The sequence below is a fragment of the Venturia canescens genome, chromosome 1, assembly GCF_019457755.1.
Source record: "Venturia canescens isolate UGA chromosome 1, ASM1945775v1, whole genome shotgun sequence".
NCBI lineage: Eukaryota > Metazoa > Arthropoda > Insecta > Hymenoptera > Ichneumonidae > Venturia > Venturia canescens.
Window position 1 is genome coordinate 13,091,779 of NC_057421.1, and position 19,526 is coordinate 13,111,304.

At 38.2% G+C, this 19,526-nt stretch overlaps 1 protein-coding gene across 3 annotated transcripts in view; it reads right to left on the reverse strand.

Annotated features, from left to right (window-relative positions):
• Positions 1-19,526, reverse strand: part of LOC122410199 (lachesin-like) — a 193,129-nt gene that overhangs the window by 43,107 nt on the left and 130,496 nt on the right. For all 3 annotated transcript variants that reach the window (XM_043418324.1, XM_043418305.1, XM_043418313.1), the window contains exons 2-3: positions 11,491-11,577; positions 366-469 (exon numbers count right to left, since the gene is read on the reverse strand). In XM_043418324.1, the coding sequence (XP_043274259.1) occupies positions 366-469; positions 11,491-11,577 (191 nt within the window). The remainder of the gene's footprint in view (positions 1-365; positions 470-11,490; positions 11,578-19,526) is intronic.

Here is a 19,526-nt window from a genome sequence, read left to right on the forward strand (position 1 = left end):
TCCCACGAGATACATTCATTTTTGTCATGAATAAGCTTCCCAAAGAATACACATGAGTTAACAAAATATAGTGAAACGTAATTCGTGGATCGAGGACACTTCAAAGTTGATTTACTCGCTTCTGCCCAAAAAATCGATCAGAGTCAATCAGGTCTTCTGATAAATCTCGATCAATTAGCCTAGCTTAGTGTGCTTCTGACGATTTTTCCAAAAATAATTGAATCTCAAAAATCATTGCCGCAGTGACGTTCGGTAATGTGTTTATTGTTTATTTATTTTTCAACGCCCTCATTAGGAAAAAATAATGTTGATCATTCTGTTTTGATTGTGCAATCAATTAATCAGTGATTACGGAATTAAATTACCTGATATCGTTGGAGATTATCAACCACGCAAGCAAGAAGAGCGTCTCGTCCTATGCTCACCGTTACGTTTGATATCGGCTCGGCAAATTTTGGCATCGATCCATCTGCAAGCAAAAGTCGAGTATAGTAATGCTCACTTCAGTAAATATCAATTTCACTCTTAATATTGTATAAATGCGTGTCATATTACATATTTGTCTACTGCATGCAGGCTTTCTCTCGATCTCTCGTGTTTATCATTTAAATGTCAATGTCCCTCGACTACCACCTGAGGGACAATGTTTTGTCGTATGGACGGACATGTCGTTTTAATACAAATGAATTATTCTCTACTACACGTGTTGCAGGGGAGGTGATTGACACGTTGAATATGTGACGACTCACATAGGACGGGCTGACTGTTCAACGTGCATGTAATAACCTAATAACTTAATCGAATTCCGAGTAATCGAACAGTGGCAGACATTGTTGCAAGCGGGTCGTCCCATTATTTATGTGCAACGTTCCGAGGCTCGTTGGTGGTTGGATCCTAGAGGATTGTATTCCAATTCTTACATGTCGAGCAAACGCGACGATTCATTTTATTGGGACCTGAAATCCTTCCACTTGCCCATTTAGCCTGGGACCGAATTGTGCGTAGTTTTTGGATCAGCTTCCTGTGTGATAACGACATGGATGCCATTTTAGTCTAAGATTTTGCCTCGAATATTTATTTGGAAAGAAAAACGAAGAGAGCATGACAGCTGAAGAAATTAAAACATTTTTCTTCGCTGTTTTTTCCGCTACATTGAATTAGCACCTTCATAAGCTAACGTTTTACCAGAAAGTGAAATACCCCATAAACGCGGTCCTTGTCTCCCGTGAAAACTTTCGCGTTGATAAAGTTACTGATCATGTTTTGGGAGGACTTATTTAAGGTGATTCTATCGCCAGGCTTAGTTCATAAGATTTTTTAAAAAAAATTTTATGCTGTACTTAAACCTTTAATAAAGGGCTATGTAAAATTTCAGTGTCGGTTATCGATCTAATTTCAGAGAAATTAATTATTGAAATTGGTGGTTTTCGTGAAGGAATTTCAAAACAGCATACAAAAACCTAACTTCCTGTTGCTAGAAAAGGGTATATTTGCCTAGGAGCCCATAAAATTCTGGAAAAAAACTGCAATTCGTATACTTAACACTTGTAGTAATCTAATACTCCCAAAAAAAGTTGCCCTTATCGGCCTATTTTTTACGGAATATTAAGTTTAATTTGAACTTCCGGCATTGGATTTCCTACGACTCGCTATGATAAAGAGACATGACAGTAAGGCATCAGCTGAGTGTAGTCCTAACCTCAATTTTGCAGATCAGCAGAAAAGAGGTTAAACACTCACGAGTGGTCGAGTAGAAAAAGACGGAGAGAACCGGTGTTGCCAAACGTAAACTACGCGAATCGTTGGACTAACTTTTTAAAATTTTTATAATTCAGCACGAACATTCATTTAAAGGATTGCATATGGAAAATTTTACTTATAAGAAATCATTTTTATCCATATGTCAATAATATTAATTACTATAAGTCTCAACTGTTAGCAGTGGTATGACTAGACTGAAGCGATAGAATTACCTTAACGATTTTTTTCAAAACTGCAAAAGAATTAACCTCCAATATTTTTGAAGCTCAAATAATATTTATTACAGGAAGTTTGTTAGGTGTCCTGGTTATTTCTCCGTCATATACCAATCTCTTAAAAAAAATTGATTCGAATGAATTTATCCATTTTTTTTGACTGTTGTTTTATAATTTCCAGCTTGGATCGAGGATTGCATGTGAATGATATTATTGACGAAATAATTGAAAGATATTACAGTAAAATTTGACCTTCAGACTCAATAATAAGTTGACCAAGAGTTCCAAATTCTGAGCATGGATACATAGTATATAACTCAATAACCAACCGAGTATTCATCTGTCAAAGTGTATCGCAATCCGAAATCCGTTCCACTGGAGCAGGGTTAATTAATTTCTGTCACGTATATCATCAAGGATGTATTTCCAAGCGGCAATTTCAATACGTGTATATTCTATGTATACATACCGTCAAATTTATGAGAAAATAGCTAACGCGAGTATTCGATTTTGACAAATACTAAACGCACACGATACTCGTGAGCTCTGTGACACTCCAAATCTGAAATACGGTCCCAACTTTTCACGGTCGGGCGACGCACTGACTATTTCTACTTGAAAATGTACGACAAGTAGTTATATCAGTGGATAATCTGGCATGTTCCTAGGAACAAGATTCTGTCGTGTCTGATTGGGAATAATCATTTTAAGAATACGTTTGTAGGTAATAATCCAGGCATATCGCAACAAAAAAAAGTGTATTCCATTATTCATACACCGTAAATCAAATAAGCCACATTTAATGAATTATTCATTGAGTTTTGTGTTCATTATCCCTCGAAAGCGGTTTCTGCCCTATTGACGAAAAGCGAATAATAGTAAAAGATGAAACAAAAATAACATTATGTAGAAACCTGACAAGTCCTTCAAATTCATTTTTTTTTATTCTAGGCCGTCAGTTTGTGTTTTTTCATACGTATAATCCATACGGCGTGGCGCGTACCGTTTGTCAACGCCTAGCTTCCTGATATTCCTCTCGACAGCTGGCAGACTATAATACAAGCTTTGAACGCTTCCTCATTTTCTCTCCGAACCCTATCCGCCCATCACCTGTTCTTGCTGTCGTTGTGAAAATGAGCTTTCTCGGATGACTCACGATCCCCATACGATTCCAATTCCCATTTAATCTTTCGGCTAGCACAAGGCTGGTGGAAAACACGAACAGACGTTTGGCTTTCGGTTGAGATGAAATGATGATGACGTATGAAGGTGTGATGATGAGTTACGACTAACTTAATGTGGTGAGGGATTTATCAGCACAGTTTTTACACAAGTGTGCAGATTTTAAGGCCCCCCCCCCACCCCACCTCCCCCCACCCCAATGACTAAGAGTTTCGAATCCTAGTTTATAACTTAACTTTCGTGGTTTGATAATTCTTAGCCTAGAAATTTATCCTCTTGCAGAGCCAATAGAAGAACTATGACTCCGATAAAACCATGTTTGACTAATACACATATACATATTGATAGATACTCAGCCATAGAATAAGGCACAAAGGAAAGAGGCTAAGAGGAAGAAGACGAGGAAGAAAGTGAGAAAAAAAATGCGCTTAAGCGGGTGAGAGAGCAGCTCTGGCACACAAGAGAAGGTGGAAAGTTTTGCATGAAATTAACGTGGGAAAAATTACTGCCATTGCCAGGCCTTAAGGGAGAAGGGGTAAAGAAGCCGTAGCTGAAAAGCGACTTCTTATACCGAGCCAAGCATATACTCACATGCACACAATGTGCGAGCTTTTGAGGGGTGAAATTGGTTGTGGACGATCCTCGGGCTTATTCCGTTCCTTTTTTGGATATAATGCTCTAGCCTGGTATATCTGCACGAACCGTGCTCCCTCCTCATCCTCATTCCCCGCTTTGCCCTCTCCCCTCTCATTTGGAACCTCCTCTTATCACTATGTGTACTGTAATTATGAGTGTTCCTGTGACTAATTCAATTTTGCCCATCTGGATAGCGATTTCCAGACATAGGTATGTGTACGAAAGCTCGTAAGCTACGACGTCCTGTATATACTACGCTCTAGAACTCTCTCAACGAGCTTGCGACGTCCCACTGCAGTTGTAGGAACCAGACGAAGAAGAGCTTATCCATTTATCGTTTAGTAACACCCCAGAAAGGCCATGACCTCGGCATTTCAACATGGAATAGGATTTACATTAAGCCCTTTTGTTAACTAACGTTGTTCGTCCACAGATGCACTGACGTAACGTGATTACTCACTAGCTCAGGTGTTTTTTTCATATTTACTTTAATTTATTTCACTTTCAGCTGAGTCTCAAATAATTCGAAATGAAGGAAAATCGATAGTGAAATACAAAAAATCGAATTTTCGTTTTTCCATTTCAGGGTACAGAAATAATCACAACTTTTCCTATCCGCAGAAAGGAAAATTTCAACAATCGTTTATTTTATTCGTTTCCAAACCACCTTCGAAATGATCCTTGATTTACTTTTTTCTCTCTTTCTCTCCTGTGCTCTCGGGAATGTATCTTTGGCATTCTTTGCCTATTAAAATAACTTCGCTAACTTCTCTATCTGCTTTCAAACCGAAGTTATTCAAATTTCTATTTGATCTTGATCTGTGATTCACTTTTTATTCTTCTCATCTGTTCAATTTTCCTCATCGCAGCTGCTCTGCTTCATTGCAATCGTGTTCTTTATCTCACTACTGTAATATTTTTTCAGGAAGTCTTGTTCACACTCTTTTGAGCTGAAGACTCAGTGTAGTTCGCGAGCTCTCGCTCTGTAAAGAAATAATGCTAATATAAATTACTAACAAAATAACGCTCTATAAAAAATAATGTAAAAATAATCTGTAAAAAAATAAACTTATAAAGTGACAAACAAACTCAATATCACTGCTAACATATTAATATATGGAATGCTGTTTTTAAGGAATTTCGTACGATGAACAAGCCTGTACATTTAAAAGGCCATCTAAGGGTCTATAAAGAATGTTTCGCATACTATGCCAGCTGTAGCATCGTAAACCGAAACTAGACGTGAAATGAAATAGTTTCCACGACGAGAGGGAACTCTCGGATGGACACGAGGCTAACTCTGGGATATAGCAATTTAGGTTTCGATACGAGTTTGTGTGTTCAACGGTGTGAGCGCGAAGTACGAACACATGTTTTCAACGTCCGTGTATACTCAAAGGACTGCATTTATCGAAACGTATGTTACATCGCAGTGTCACTTTTCCAACGATTCAGCAAATCCATCGGATCGTTCTAACTTTATTGAATATATGAACGATTTCGATGTATCTATTGCGGAGTGGTACGTTTGTTGATGGCATAAAAAGGATTTTTACGGTGACCCAGTGCAGGCAAAAGGATACTCGGCGTTGCCGCAAAATGAGCAAACTGTTTATATTCTTAACTTGTTTTATGCGCTTTTACATTTCTGGAGAACGAACCACGCTTCTTGAAATCAATGTCGAGCAGAATCGTGGAAAAAAGGTGAGTTACAATAATTCTGAACGGAGGCCTCAAGAAGATCTCGAGGCTCTGGAAAATCCGCGTTGACGGTACTTTCGTTGTTCAACGAAAGAGAACAATTCCAATAGGACGAACATCATTTCGCTATTAGTTCAAAGTCTTTATCCTGAGCTGTCGATCTCACCGTATTCATTATTATTGGATTGCGAGCGTCGTATTCGGAGCTTACAAAAATGATCCTGTGGGTGTCATCCATTATCGAGGGTCAACGTGGCCAATTCCAGTCTAGCGGTAATTAGTGCTATCGATTCTTAGTATGAATTACCACCGCGGAATTGGTGAGGGGGGGGGGGGGGGGGGGGGGAGACTAGTGAGCGCGGAGCTGGGTAAAATTATAATTATCGAGAGCACTTGAGTTGTGGCGTTCATGGATTGATAGCCGCAGCAGGATCTTTCTCGTCGAAAACTGTAGCGACCGATTGTATTTTTAGTATTGTTGATATTCGGAGCTCCAAGTTTCTGAATATTTTACTTACAAAAGCGATGTTTTTTCGGGATTTTTCGATGTTTCAATATTTCAATCGCGATCGTGTTCTTCCGGAAGTTCTCACGCCCATCATATTTCGAATTCATTCCCCTTGCAGGAACTAGACAAAAAGTCCTACATTGAAATTCGGCTCCTTTTTTTCTTCATCTATTACCGCGGTGAGGAACTGCACAGTCAAAATAAATTTCACTTTCCACTCGGATAACTAAGTGAAAGTTAATAAAAATAAAAAAAAAGAGGAAACGGCCACCCGTTGCGGTCGAGACCTTTACAGCTCCCCTTGGCCTTCCGATAAATTCATGAGTTGCACTGGGTGAGAGTAACCGGAGACAATGGTCTCAAGAAATCTGACAGAAAAAGGAACAGGAGTTGACTCGAATGGGGCTAAATTCGAGTAGGTCAGAGTCCTGGAATCAGCTCCTAAAACTCTGCGTAGCTTTGAGGATCTGACATGGGGACCTAAGCTAATACAGCATTAAACAGGGATAATGTTTGTTTGATATATGTTCCAGAGACACGTGAGTGTGTATTGGGTACAAGAATTTTGTAATCCGAAATATATCACCAGCTGCCATATCAACGTTTATCAGATCATCCCTCTACAGAGGATAAATCGGTAGAGAAATAATCAGATGAGCATATTCACGATTTTTAATCAAAAGGACAAAGTACTCGACGAAATGACTTCAACGCGTTGGGAGGTGAGATTCAATTTTAGGATTCCAGCACTGTTTCTATGTCGGATCCACGAGACGATTGAATTAATCAAAATCGAACTTGCTTGACCTGGAAACTTCAGCACTAAAAAATCGTCGCGGTCGATATTGTTAAAATTTTTTAAATCGCGTTGTATTTCGTCTATCGAATGGGGAAGTACTCGAAAATTCTGAGGTATATGATTACAATTTTACTTAAATATGAATATATGCAGATGTAACCGGTCACGTTTAATATTTTTTGTCATGCGGTATTTTGCTCCCATTACATTCATTCTCTTTTAGTACTTCTTTCGCCTTCGCCCATTCTTTTTATGGCGTGATAATTTCAACGGAGCGACGATAATAATGCATAATTTTTCTCCCATTTTTACTTTCTTTTTTTCTCCCTTAATTACCAAAACTCCGATGCCATCACGATTTTCACTTCTCAAATCCTCGCAATCTAGCGATTTCGGTATTAAAAAGTACAAAAAGTAAATTTCCTCGCTTTCGACTGAAGTGTCCGAGATTATTTTATTCCGCGTTTCTCTTTCGTTGTTCATATTCATGCCGTTGCCTGAGCACTTTGTCTTCGTTCTTGCGAGCCACCACACTCTCCCTTGTTCTGTATCGTTTTCTACTTTCTCACTCTCTCCTTCTCACAAACTCCTCCACGAAGAGTGTCGAATAAGTTTAGCATTCTCCTCCTTCCATTCTTCTCTTCTTCTCGCCCTTTTTTTGTTCACTTACTCTCTCTCTCTTCTCTTTCTCAGGCATCTACGTTAAGTAAAAATATTCACTCGACCCCCCCCCCTCCTCCCACGCCCTTTCCTTCTTTCACCCTCTTTATTCGTTCTGCCACCACGTTCGTGATAATATTATCCGTCTACCACAGCCGTGCACACGATCTTTTTCTCGGATTTATGATTTTACGAATCAAGAATCAATTTCGAGGGAGGAAGTGGAAAAGAAAGGAGCTCGCAGAGCAGGGAACGTGGTAAGATTTTTACGCTGACAACGAATGAACTCATCTGGTCGGAAGAACAGTGAAGCTTAGGACATTGAGAACGAAATGGTGATAACTTATCGAGAAATTCGGACACTATTTTTCCTATCTCGAGATAGGAAGATGCGGAGATGAAAATTATTTTGAAAATCTCTGCAAGCTTGTCCTCTTCGTTGCCTATCGATTTTGATAAATCAAATTTTTTTAACTAATTCAGCATCCTTTGACTTACGATCGGACAACTTTCACCTATTGCTATGGCCCTGAGCTTATTCTTCGTCTTAAAGGGGGGGGGCAAAATTTTGTCAATTTTTTTTCATGCTTCTATGCTTGCTCTTCTACAGAATATCATTGAAATCAAAGTGGCTTATTGCTAAAACGTGTCAAGTGTATTAGAAAATCAATGTCATAAATCAGTTTCACACTTTCGACACGTTTGAGGTTCGTTAAAAGCCAATAATTTGCCTCCGCGTTGAGGAGAAATGCTAACTGAATGTGGGCGAGCAATAAGCAGTTTATTCCAAAGTGATTTATCATATTGATAGGAAAAACGAAAAAAATTGTTTTTAAGAATTTTTTTCTCGTTCCAAGCTCTCAATTTACCTGCCTCTTCACTATATCATTTCGTGTTCGGTTCATTAAAATTTGATAATCTTCATGAATTGCTACTTTTCTATTAATTTCCTAATGACAACCATAGGTTAGGATCGAGAATTAGAGCACGTTGGATTAAATTCAACATCCATTACAGTTTCCTGAACAATAATGATGATGATATTTCAATATTATTATGAAGATTTATTCCGTCGTGGCACAATCATTATTCACCAAGTTTAGTTGGTCAAGAGATGTTTTTGAATGATTAAGTAGCATTATGTAGCACTACAATATCAAATTACTGGATCATTTCATAGCTTACTGACTTTTTGGTCTGGCAACTTTGACGACAGGGAATGAATATTTCAACCATTAATCTTATGACGTAATGGAAATCGAGTGAATTTATTGAAAGCCGTGACAACCGTTTATTAGAAAGGAGCCAACGCGAGTCCACGACGTCCTTGAATATTGGATCAGGTCAGCAAAATTGTTTTACTGAACGATCTTTTTATTTTTTCATTTTTTATATTTTTTTCATGGCCATAAAATTATCACGAATCCTTTGGCAGAGATACTTATCAATAGAAGTGTTACAGCGTGCAAATTTTGGTGAACCCACACAAATGGCGTATATCGACAGTTACGAAAATCAAGATCAATGACGGATTAAGAACACTTGAAAATAGTTTGTAACGAGTCATTTAGCAGATGCTACATTTTAAAATATATCCTCATCGGCGATCCTCGCAAATTATCCCTCGAACTCGTCCTCTTTCGTTCCGGGGTCGTCGACGGACCAACACCTCCGATATCGCTCGTCTACATTCTTCGATAAACATAACAAGGGCGTTCTGCACAACTCGCAACCTTGCTGCGGACACCCGAGTCAATTACGTTGCCAAATTGAGAGCTGTGAGGGAACCCCGGAACACATGAAAGAGCCAACGAGGGAGATCCCACCAATTATTAAGATAAGCATAAGCAACATATTCTCTTTGTTTTTTTCTTTTGTCATCTATGCGTTTGTAAAACGCGGCCATAAAAACAGTTTTGAGTATATGAGTGAGTGCATGAGTGCGAGATTATTGTGAAAATGAAGAAAATAAGTTTGAGTGAATAAATGCCCTGTAAAGAATCTCGATATGACGAATTTGCGTGTTAAATGAAATTCCAAATTCACGAAGCGAACGAAATATATTAATAAATTGTCACAAACTTTTATGTGAAACTGAGTATTTTCGACTGATAATATTGACTTCACGGTTGTGTAGAAAACGGAAATTATAAGTACAAACGTTAAAATGCCAACACACTAATGATCACCCTTTTATAAAAACGTATCTAATCGTTTGGAATCAATTGCTTCATCATATCTGATTTTTTGTCGTTTTAGAGTGTAGACGTGATGAGGCGTGAGATCACCAGAAATGATAATAGAAAATTTTTGAATCACCACCGAGTAAAAAATCAATGAATGTTTTCACATTCTGCATTTTTTTCCAGTATATTCTTTCAGATTCTATCGTTGGTTGTTCCTTCGTGCAATCGAGTTGTATTTTCAGCTCCACCGCTCGCTTTCTCTTCCATTAATGTTTCTCCTTTTATTTTTTATACGCGCACAGTATCCCCTTGCTCTCCGACGATTCGATTTTACTGCGAGACATCGGCGCCAACGAGGTCGAGCTGCGAGCGCTCTCGCAAACTCGATCGTCAAGACCTCACTCACTGTTTCTTCCAGCCTGATATTTGCCTCATCCTTTTAACTTTCGGAATGTATATCTTTGGATATGTCCATGACTAGAAACGCGGTAGCGTCACTATATACATACACGCCCATTTATCGAAATATATATACTTTCGCTTTCTCGCCTTTCGTCGTAATTTGTGTACCCAGGCTTGGCGAAAAGAGATTCCCAGGGCAATTGCGGAATATCGTGTCATCGAGCGCACGTGGATCGAATTACAATCAGTACGTATATGCCACAGCGAGAGGGGAAAAAATAAAGTTTAAGGGAGGGAGGACAAGCTCAATTACGTTTGGTTAACGAGATGGATATCTGATAGGAAGAACCTGCTGAGTCATATTTTTTTTCGTATATGTTTTATGGAAATACATATTTGTTTCTGTGAGTGGCAGCAGGCTTGACGAGTATATACGAAAATAAATAGAAATCGTGTGCATCTTCGAACAGGATCATCATCGTGGGGTGAAATTCGAAGGGAAAATAGATCGGGGCTTGGTGTTTGAACGAATGATCGACAGTTTCCGTATATACCTGATACACAGATAATGTCAATCATTCGATCTTTTATTTCTGGCAATGTCCAATGACTGTGACGTTTGAGTTCTGAATCGCGGGCAAGACTAACGTGTCTCACGCGATCGCCTTCGGTCAAATTCTTTAGCGTCTCAAAGAAGAGAATACAACGAGGGAAACACCATAAACGTAGAGGAAAAAGTATTTAAGTATTTTTTATATGAATCTTTATTGTGTTCTTTAGTTAATAAATGCTATTAAAGCCCACAGCTATTGAAGCTTTTCATCGTTTCGTAGAGCTCGATATATAAAGTGCGCCGATTAGTCCAGATGCACGAAAGATCGAAGTGCACTGCGTCAGTATCCGCAGGTATCATAATGTACGTTGCAGCGTATATATGCTTAACCCTTGGCAAAGAAAGTCTCTTTTTTGTCGAGTTCGAAGCTATCGAGGAATCGAGAAAAATAAGGGTGGAGTTTTTTTTCTTTCTATTGTTGTCATGAAATACATCGTAATAGTACACACAAGTTTACCAGGGTAGGAGAGCTCTCGAGAAGGTTGGTAGACATTACATACTCGCTTGGCGAATTGCTGCCAAGAGACTTCGGGCATGTATGCCTCACTCTTTCGCTTTATCCCCTCCCCCCTTCGCTGTCCCTCTTATCGATCGAAGACAAAGCAAATAAAGGGATCGGTCCTGGGTATAATATGTCCGTGTATGTAAATACGTATATCTATATATAAATTTGTACATTATTGTGTGATATGAATAGCCCGAGTACGTATATCTATTGATGTATGATAATAACGTTGAGGACTATAGATTATTACAGCATTCTAGACTATCCGATAAAGTAATGATCTAGATAAAATGCGATTTATTTATGCGACAGATCAACTCACGATTGTCGTTATCCTCTACCGTATCCAATAGTGGAATATGATGATTCGATACTCCACCTAAAATATCCAAGTTTCTCGTTCGCCGTCCTGCAACACACATAAATAGAAAAAACTTCAATAAATTGGACGAATGCTTTCGGGAGAGCGGCGGAGGGGGGGATGGGGGGGGGGATAAAATGTTAGAATTAGTAAAATTTCGAACAGCTAAAATCTTGAGTTTTTAAACTTCGAATGATGATATGGAGACAGATCAATTCGACTAGAGCTTTGAATATCGAAAATGAATAAAATAGAAACTTCAAAGTTTGAAGCACGTTTATGTCGAAAATAGAATGTAACAATCGCTCATAGAACGACGAATAAAATACAGATTTTTCCGAAAATTCGACTTTCACTCTTAGCATTCGTACATTTCTACAAGTAGTAATACTCCGAATATTTACAATTTCGAAAATATAATAACGAAAGACTAAATATTACTGAGGTTGAAATACTGAAACACCAACAAGTCGAACGGTGAAAATAATGTCGATCGATCAAAATAAATAATGCAGCGGAGCTCAAAATACACGCATCTCACTTATTCACTTACTCATACCGGTGATCTCCGATTTTAAACATCGCCATTTTGACTTTTAGCTTTTCGAGCCTTCGGTATTCTGCATATCTAACTTTTATAGGTTCGAAAAATTGACTTTTTTGTTACTCTATATTCTGGTCTGTCTATAAAACAACTACTCTCCATTTTGAATTCGAAAATATGAACTTTTGACATCCACATGTTCTGTCAAAATTGCATTCGAAATGAAAACTATCTCGAAATGAAAACTATATTTTCGAGTAAATTCGAATTCAAAGAAGGAATATTCGATTAAACACGTAATCTGCTAAATAGTCGATCGGAAATAAGAATTTCGAATTACTTATGTTTCTCCAATCTGATAGCACAGCTTTTAAAATTTCGAAATATCGACCGTTCTACAATTTGGTTATTTGGCATGTTAAACTCCTTTTTGATATGGCTACATGCGACTGTTAAATCATTTATTCACTGGACTTTGATGCGTTATTTCCTCTCAAGACTCTTTTTTTCCGAGGTCATAAATGTGCGAATATACAAAAGCATCGATACGTTCCGTATTACAACTTGCCGGAGAAGATATCGAGTTAAAAAAAAAAAAGAAAAAACTTGCGTTTGAGAAGTGATAGCTCTGAACAAAAACCACACAGTAAATCAATAACGCTTTTGAAGAATCGTGTACCACAAGGGAATATGAGAGGAGAGAATCCAAAAACTGAAACTCCGTTGTATCACAGCCAATATTCGTTTGGCTACTGGAACTACGAAAAGTGTTGAGTTTCAAAGCTTCCATACTGCGACGATTTTTTTTTCATCTCCCTCGACGAGCTCTTGAAACGTTATATGATTTTTACTTTTTTTTTTTCGAATAAATACGTGGGCATGACGGAATCAAAAAAATGTTTGTTCAACATAGAAAAGCGAGGAAGATTTTTTCTTAAACTTTTTCCATGCAATTGAATTTTCGTAGGCGTATTCGGACTCGAAAAAATGTATTCAGAAAGAATCTAGTCTACGGTGAAAATTTCGGTGAAATTTTTTTTCGTTTTATGCATACTGATATGGCTGAAGAGACGTAGCAAAAGTAATTGGATCTACGCACTGTTGTACACGTATTTCATGGCTCCTCATTCGATTAAATGTTTCAACGCAATTGAATTTTCTAATTCTCTACGTTCGCTGAAAAAAAAATTCAATTGTCGTCATAGGGGAAATCGTGAGCTCGAATTAACCGAATTTCGGGAATTTCGCAGTGCGGCTGAGCTCAGTCCCCAAACGGCAGTCCATGATACCCCCCAGATCTATCTCGACACTTCTATAAACTTTTTTTCTCAACAAGATCAAAGCTCTTAGCGTCATTTCACTATGTCACTCTGAATATCATTTAATAGTTATGCAAAAACAGTCTAAAGACTAAACAAATAAAACTTTGGAGTTTTCAGTTAAATTCCTGAATTTATATCATACAACTCGAAATCTTTGACGTTGACAGAACTGAATTCGCATCTCGTGGAAAAAACAATTTCAAAATTATTTTTAAAATTTACTTAAAATGTTTAGAAAACTGTTTTTGTAGTTTTCTAAACAAATTATTTCTAAATTATGTAATTATTCTGTGGTCATCATATGGAGCAAACGATTCAAAGATTATTAACTGATTATACTACTTTTTAGTATCCACTCTTATTAGGTTTTCACATCTGAAAATTCAAAGACTTTCCAGTTAAAAAACAAACTGAAATCCCCATTGTTCCATAATATTCTCAGTGCTTCGTCATCACCGTTGTTGTACAATCATTAAAATGATTATAGCACATCCGGTTTTATTTATCATAAAATTATATTTGCTCCCCGATTTTTCTGATTCAATGTCATCGTCGAAGGATAGCAATTATCTCCGAAGGAGGCGAACTCCGCGTCATTACGATCGCGCGAGCCTGCTTCCTCCGGAATTCTCAAATGTATTGCGTTTATTGACCCTAACGATGAACTCGTGACGCTAAATTTTACAGAACTGGACGTAAATTTATGGAAACGAGCCGAGTGTTCAGTTTCTAGATAAAAATAATCTTGTATTATTTTATAAGCGACGTAATTTCGATACTTTTTCTATAAAAATGAAAACCGCATAACCAGAACTGGCAAAGATGCCCAATGGGAACATCGCATATACCTCGGATGAAGGAAAGAAGCGAGCAAGATTGAAGTTGTTGAAAGTGGCAAAAGTTGGACCCGTTGAACGGCTAAGACTCTCGAGATACTCCACAAAATTCTTCACCGGAACGTCGGAGGCTGCATATTTAAAAAGGGGGGAGGTGGCAAATAATGCACTCTACAGAAGAAAAACAGACACAGCGCGAGTGTACATAAGAACGAAATTTGAGGGGCAGTTTCCGCGGATTTCATCCAGGTAGGCTCGCAATTTTATTTTCTCTTTATCTTTATCATTTTTTTTTCTTTTATCGTTTCTTTTCTCATTTTCAGCGACTGCGCTCGACATCTTATTTCCGTGCTCAACGAAACTTGAGTAAGTGAATTTCATTCTGTCGATGGGCTGTAGAAAACTTCCATTTTCTCCTCACTTTTTTTACGTATTGCTATTCTCAGCCATAAAGTACACCACGTGACATTCAACTTTATAGTCTGCCCTAGTCATACATGTGTGATGGAGCATGAACCTCGAGCATGCCCAATCTTTATAAATGATTTTAATTGGATTTTTCTCCTTTAGTTTCTCCTTAATGAAACATTTTTTTTTCCTCCTCGACCATCAGTTTTCATTTTGATTTTTAAAGCTCATCATTTTAACATTATAAAAACTATGTTGTCCTTGTACTAAAAAGTACACATGTCTCTGAATACAAAAACAAGTCGAGGAATTGAGCTTGAATCGGGTCGACTCACCCACGTCGAGCACTTCATCGCGCGCAATCCTTAGGTTTCTTATCCACGCTTTTTTATATCTACTTTGAAGTTTTACGAGCGTCTAGTTATGTATATCGCATGCTGAACGATTTGGAACACTATCCACGTTTCTTACGAGCTCCATTATTTTGTTTTACTCGGTAAGGGAACCTTCTCGACTATTCTTGTATTCATAACACTGATTTTTCTTCGTGTCACAAGCACGAGTATATTTGAAACAGTTAGTAGAAGTGTTATAATTAATAATTATGAGCGAATAGGGTTCAATATGTCAAATAATCAAATTGTAGAACGGTCGATATTTCGAAATTTTAAAAGCTGTAGATCAGATTGGAGAAAAATAAGTAATTCGAAATTCTTATTTCCGATCGACTATTTAGCAGATTACGTGTTTAATCGAATATTCCTTCTTTGAATTCGAATTTACTCGAAAATATAGTTTTCATTTCGAATGTAATTTTGACAGAACATGCGGATGTCAAAAGTTCATATTTTCGAATTCAAAATGGAGAGTAGTTGTTTTATAGACAGACCAGAATATAGAGTAACAAAAAATCCAATTTTTCGAACCTATAAAAGTTAGATATGCAGAATATCGACGGCTCGAAAAGCTAAAAGTCAAAATGGCGATGTTTAAAATCGGAGATCACCGGTATGAGTAAGTGAATAAATGAGACACGTGTATTTTGAGCTCCGCTGCATTATTTATTTTGATCGATCGACATTATTTTCACCGTTCGACTTTTTCGTGTTTCAGTATTTCAACCTCAGTGATATTTAGTCTTTCGTTATTATATTTTCGAAATTGTAAATATTCGGAGTATTACTAGTTGTAGAAATGTATGAATGCTAAGAGTGAAAGTCGAATTTTCGGAAAATCTATATTTTATTCGTCGTTCTATGAGCGATTGTTACATTCTATTTTCGACGTAAACGTGCTTCAAACTTTGAAGTTTCTATTTTATTTATTTTTGATATTCAAAGCTCTAGTCGAATTGATCTGTCTCCAAATTATCATTCGAAGTTTAAAAATTCAAGATTTTAGCTGTTCGAAATTTGAGTCATCCTAACATTTTATCCCCATCCATTATGAGCGTTTCAAATCTTAATCCAATCACAGAAAACTCTGTTTTTAATAATTATCACTTTCGTGTACGATTCCGTGGATTGTTTCGTGGAATATGCTATTCCACGACACATTCTTTGTTCGAGAAATTCAAGTACGGTTATTTGAAAAGCTAGTAATCGCATCGCACTGAAATCGACGAAGGTTTTTTTCTTGTCTTTAAACGAAAAAAAGAAGCATCAAAGCTCGACAACGACGAATGACTGTACGAAGAGGTTTGCCACGTCGACATTTTTTGACGGATCATAAAGCACGCGTGACTTGTGTCGATTCATCTTTTTTTTCTTTATCCCTCACCGATGACGATGTCACCGTGGATCGGAAGGGGGAAACCGAGTAAGAAAACCGTAGTATGATGTGGGAGAGGCGTACGGAAAGAAGCGAGCGAGGGTATATGAGAAGAAGCGAAAGTGAGAAAGCTCAAAGATGGTATGATGGTCCACGAGGTGTAATTTATCAGCGGGATATTGAAGGCTCGACGAATCGACAGGGTGTTCCCCAACTCGCGCATAGACACGCGCCCACACACATAAGTATATGGATACATGAGTATAAAAAGCCGAAGGAAAGCACAATGGTGCCGCAGTGATTTTTCCTCGGTGACGAGGGTTCCCCAGTTCAGGATTGCTTACAACGATTAAACCGTTTATACAACATGCCATATGAAAAAAAATGTTGATAAATCATCGAAACTAAAGAGTCTTTACCGAAATAAACAAGCCCTTGAAACTTTTTCTAAAAAATCTTTGTTACAAATTGGAATGGAAAAGCAAAATAGAACGATATTGGATCATACGTTCGAGGCAGTAGATTGTGTCACGAGACGCATAACAGTGACTCGACGTCGAGTATTGAAAAAAGCGAGCACTGCTGGACTATCCCATACGCAACTATGTCGGTTTTGTGACGTCACAGCATTTTTAATCCCGCCCTAATCGATTGTGCTCTTTCTCTCTCTCTCTCTCTCTTTCTCCTGCAGCGCCCTTTATTTTTTATTCAAATGTACCTTTTTCGCCCTTGTGCGTGTAATCCGAAGCCTCCTCCACTCCGGGCATTTCTCCGCTGAACTGGTAACAATGCTCATTTTGATTATATTTACTCACGTTTCATTTACTACCAAAATAGAAATGAGACTGGTTCTACGAGAGAAGAGAAAGAAGAAGGTAAGAGAGACCGAGCATACGAGACACAGAATCCCTCGAGATCCGAAGTCCTCAGGCCAAGACTGTGTACCTTTGTATCCCTGTACGTATATACATACATATTTTCGCATGCATCTATATGCACCGTAATATGTATGGGGTATTTCTGACTGGCTCACGGAGTTGGTAAATATTGGAATGGTTTTCACATTCTTTGTTTCTCCAATCATGAAAAGAATCTCGAAAAACATGCTAAAATTTTGTTCCTTTCTAACATTAATTCAGTTTTCACATACACGGAGTTAAAATTATTTAATTACCACACTCTTTGAAAAGCGTTGAATGTCGGTGAATAATGTTTTTGTTACGAGCTGTTTGGTGCTTCAAATTCTGGGCTCAAGTATTGGGAAGGCGCGTATGAATTTAATTAATAATTTCTATCCTAAAAGGCGCCAAGTGATAATAGCGCGTTCAAGGACAAAAAAAGAAGATTTCTCACTTTCTTTCGCTTTCTGGGGGCCTGCCTTTTCTTCGTTATACCTTTTCACGCTTCTGTACAGCAGGTCACGGAAAACGGAAATGAATAAGGAAACTTATAAGCGGGTATAAATTGAGTTTCACATTCAAGCGAGTTAATTCGCTGGGGTACCCCGAACCACTGTTCTATCCATTCTCCATCGCGACCACCAGTTGCCCCCTGTAAGAGACGTTGAGTGAATATAACGATGAGGGGCCGAGGTAAAATTTTCATTTGAAAATGGCTTCGAGAGTCCCTCGACGCTGACCAGGAAAATTTCACACAGTTCGAAAAGCTCGAAGGTCCTGTTCTGTGATATCAAATTCAACGTCCTTCATTATGTTAGTGCTGGAAACTTCAAGAAGGGCGAACTACACGGAAAACTTTGATTTTCCAGCGTTGAATCAAGAGCTCGCATCGACGGCTTCAATTATCCATTTATAAAGCTGGAGATTATATTTTCACTCGTTACAGATAAAGTTATTAGTGTAACAAATAAACCAAAAACTCACATTAGAATTTAATGACACTTCGTTATTGGGCCATAAGTAATTAAAAAAAAATCAATTATTCATGAAAAGTAAAGTTAAAAAGTCACATACGTAAAAATAAGAGCTTTCGGAAAAGAGAAATTTTCTTCTCCCTTCGCAGAAGATTTTTATCGCGTCACGATCCCCAGGAGGCGAAGAGAATAGCCCAAGAAATTTCGCGGGAAATGAGATATCTAACGAGCCACGAAGATATTGTCTCTCGCGGTGTGAAATAGAAAATTAGCCAGCAAATTAGTAAAAAAGAAAAAGAAAAATGACAAGATTCTTTATCGCAATCTCGTTTGGAAAATTTTCTCCCGCTGATGCATCTCGTCCTTCTCACCCTTATTACTCTGCTTCTCGCTTACTCTCTTCCATTGTGTTTCGTTGGGAGCCTCCCGCGTTGCGTCATTTCTCAATCTCTTGCGCGAAATGTACTCTTTCTGGACTAAATAAAACAGGTCTAGAGACGAAGAGCGCTAGAGGGATGAGGGAGAAAAGTATCGAGAGGGAAGACAAGAAGGTAGAGAGCGAGAGAGAGTAAGGAACTCTCGTATAAGCACATCGCAGCTATATCGTCGGTTACCAAGAAACGAGAGAGATAGAGAGCCAGAGAGGGGCCGAGGTGCAGGACTCCAGAGTATGGAGCCATACACGAGGGGGATAAGTTCCAAACTTTGGCAGAGAGGAAGGATACAGTAAGGAGGGTGGAAACTTGGTATCCGAGAATCGCGAATGCGAGTACTAACAGTGTGTACTGTAAGGAGAAAACGTGAGTGCAGAAAGGCGAGCACATACCGTTACATATATATTTATACATGTGCTCAGATAAAATCAGAAGACCATATATTCTCAATTTATACATGGTAAGTACGCCCTTCTGATTTTGATTAGAGAATATATGTAATATGTATATTTCCATACCTATACGTAATGTATATAAAGTACGAGGGGGAAATCCAAGGGGAAGAGAAACGGGAAAATAGACTTCGCACATGTAAGCTCTCGCACAGCCTGAAGCAAGGAGATTCAGCACCTCTTATCCCCCCTTCTTGCCTCATCCCCATCTACAAGCTTTCCTACACTGCTTCCATCCGCGTTTTTGCCTAGTTTTTCCTCGGCAAACTCTTTCTTCCCGTAGTACATATACCTCCTTTACTCCTCTCCCACCCTCCGTCACACTTTCTTTCTCCTTTTCTCCTTGTACATTTTCACG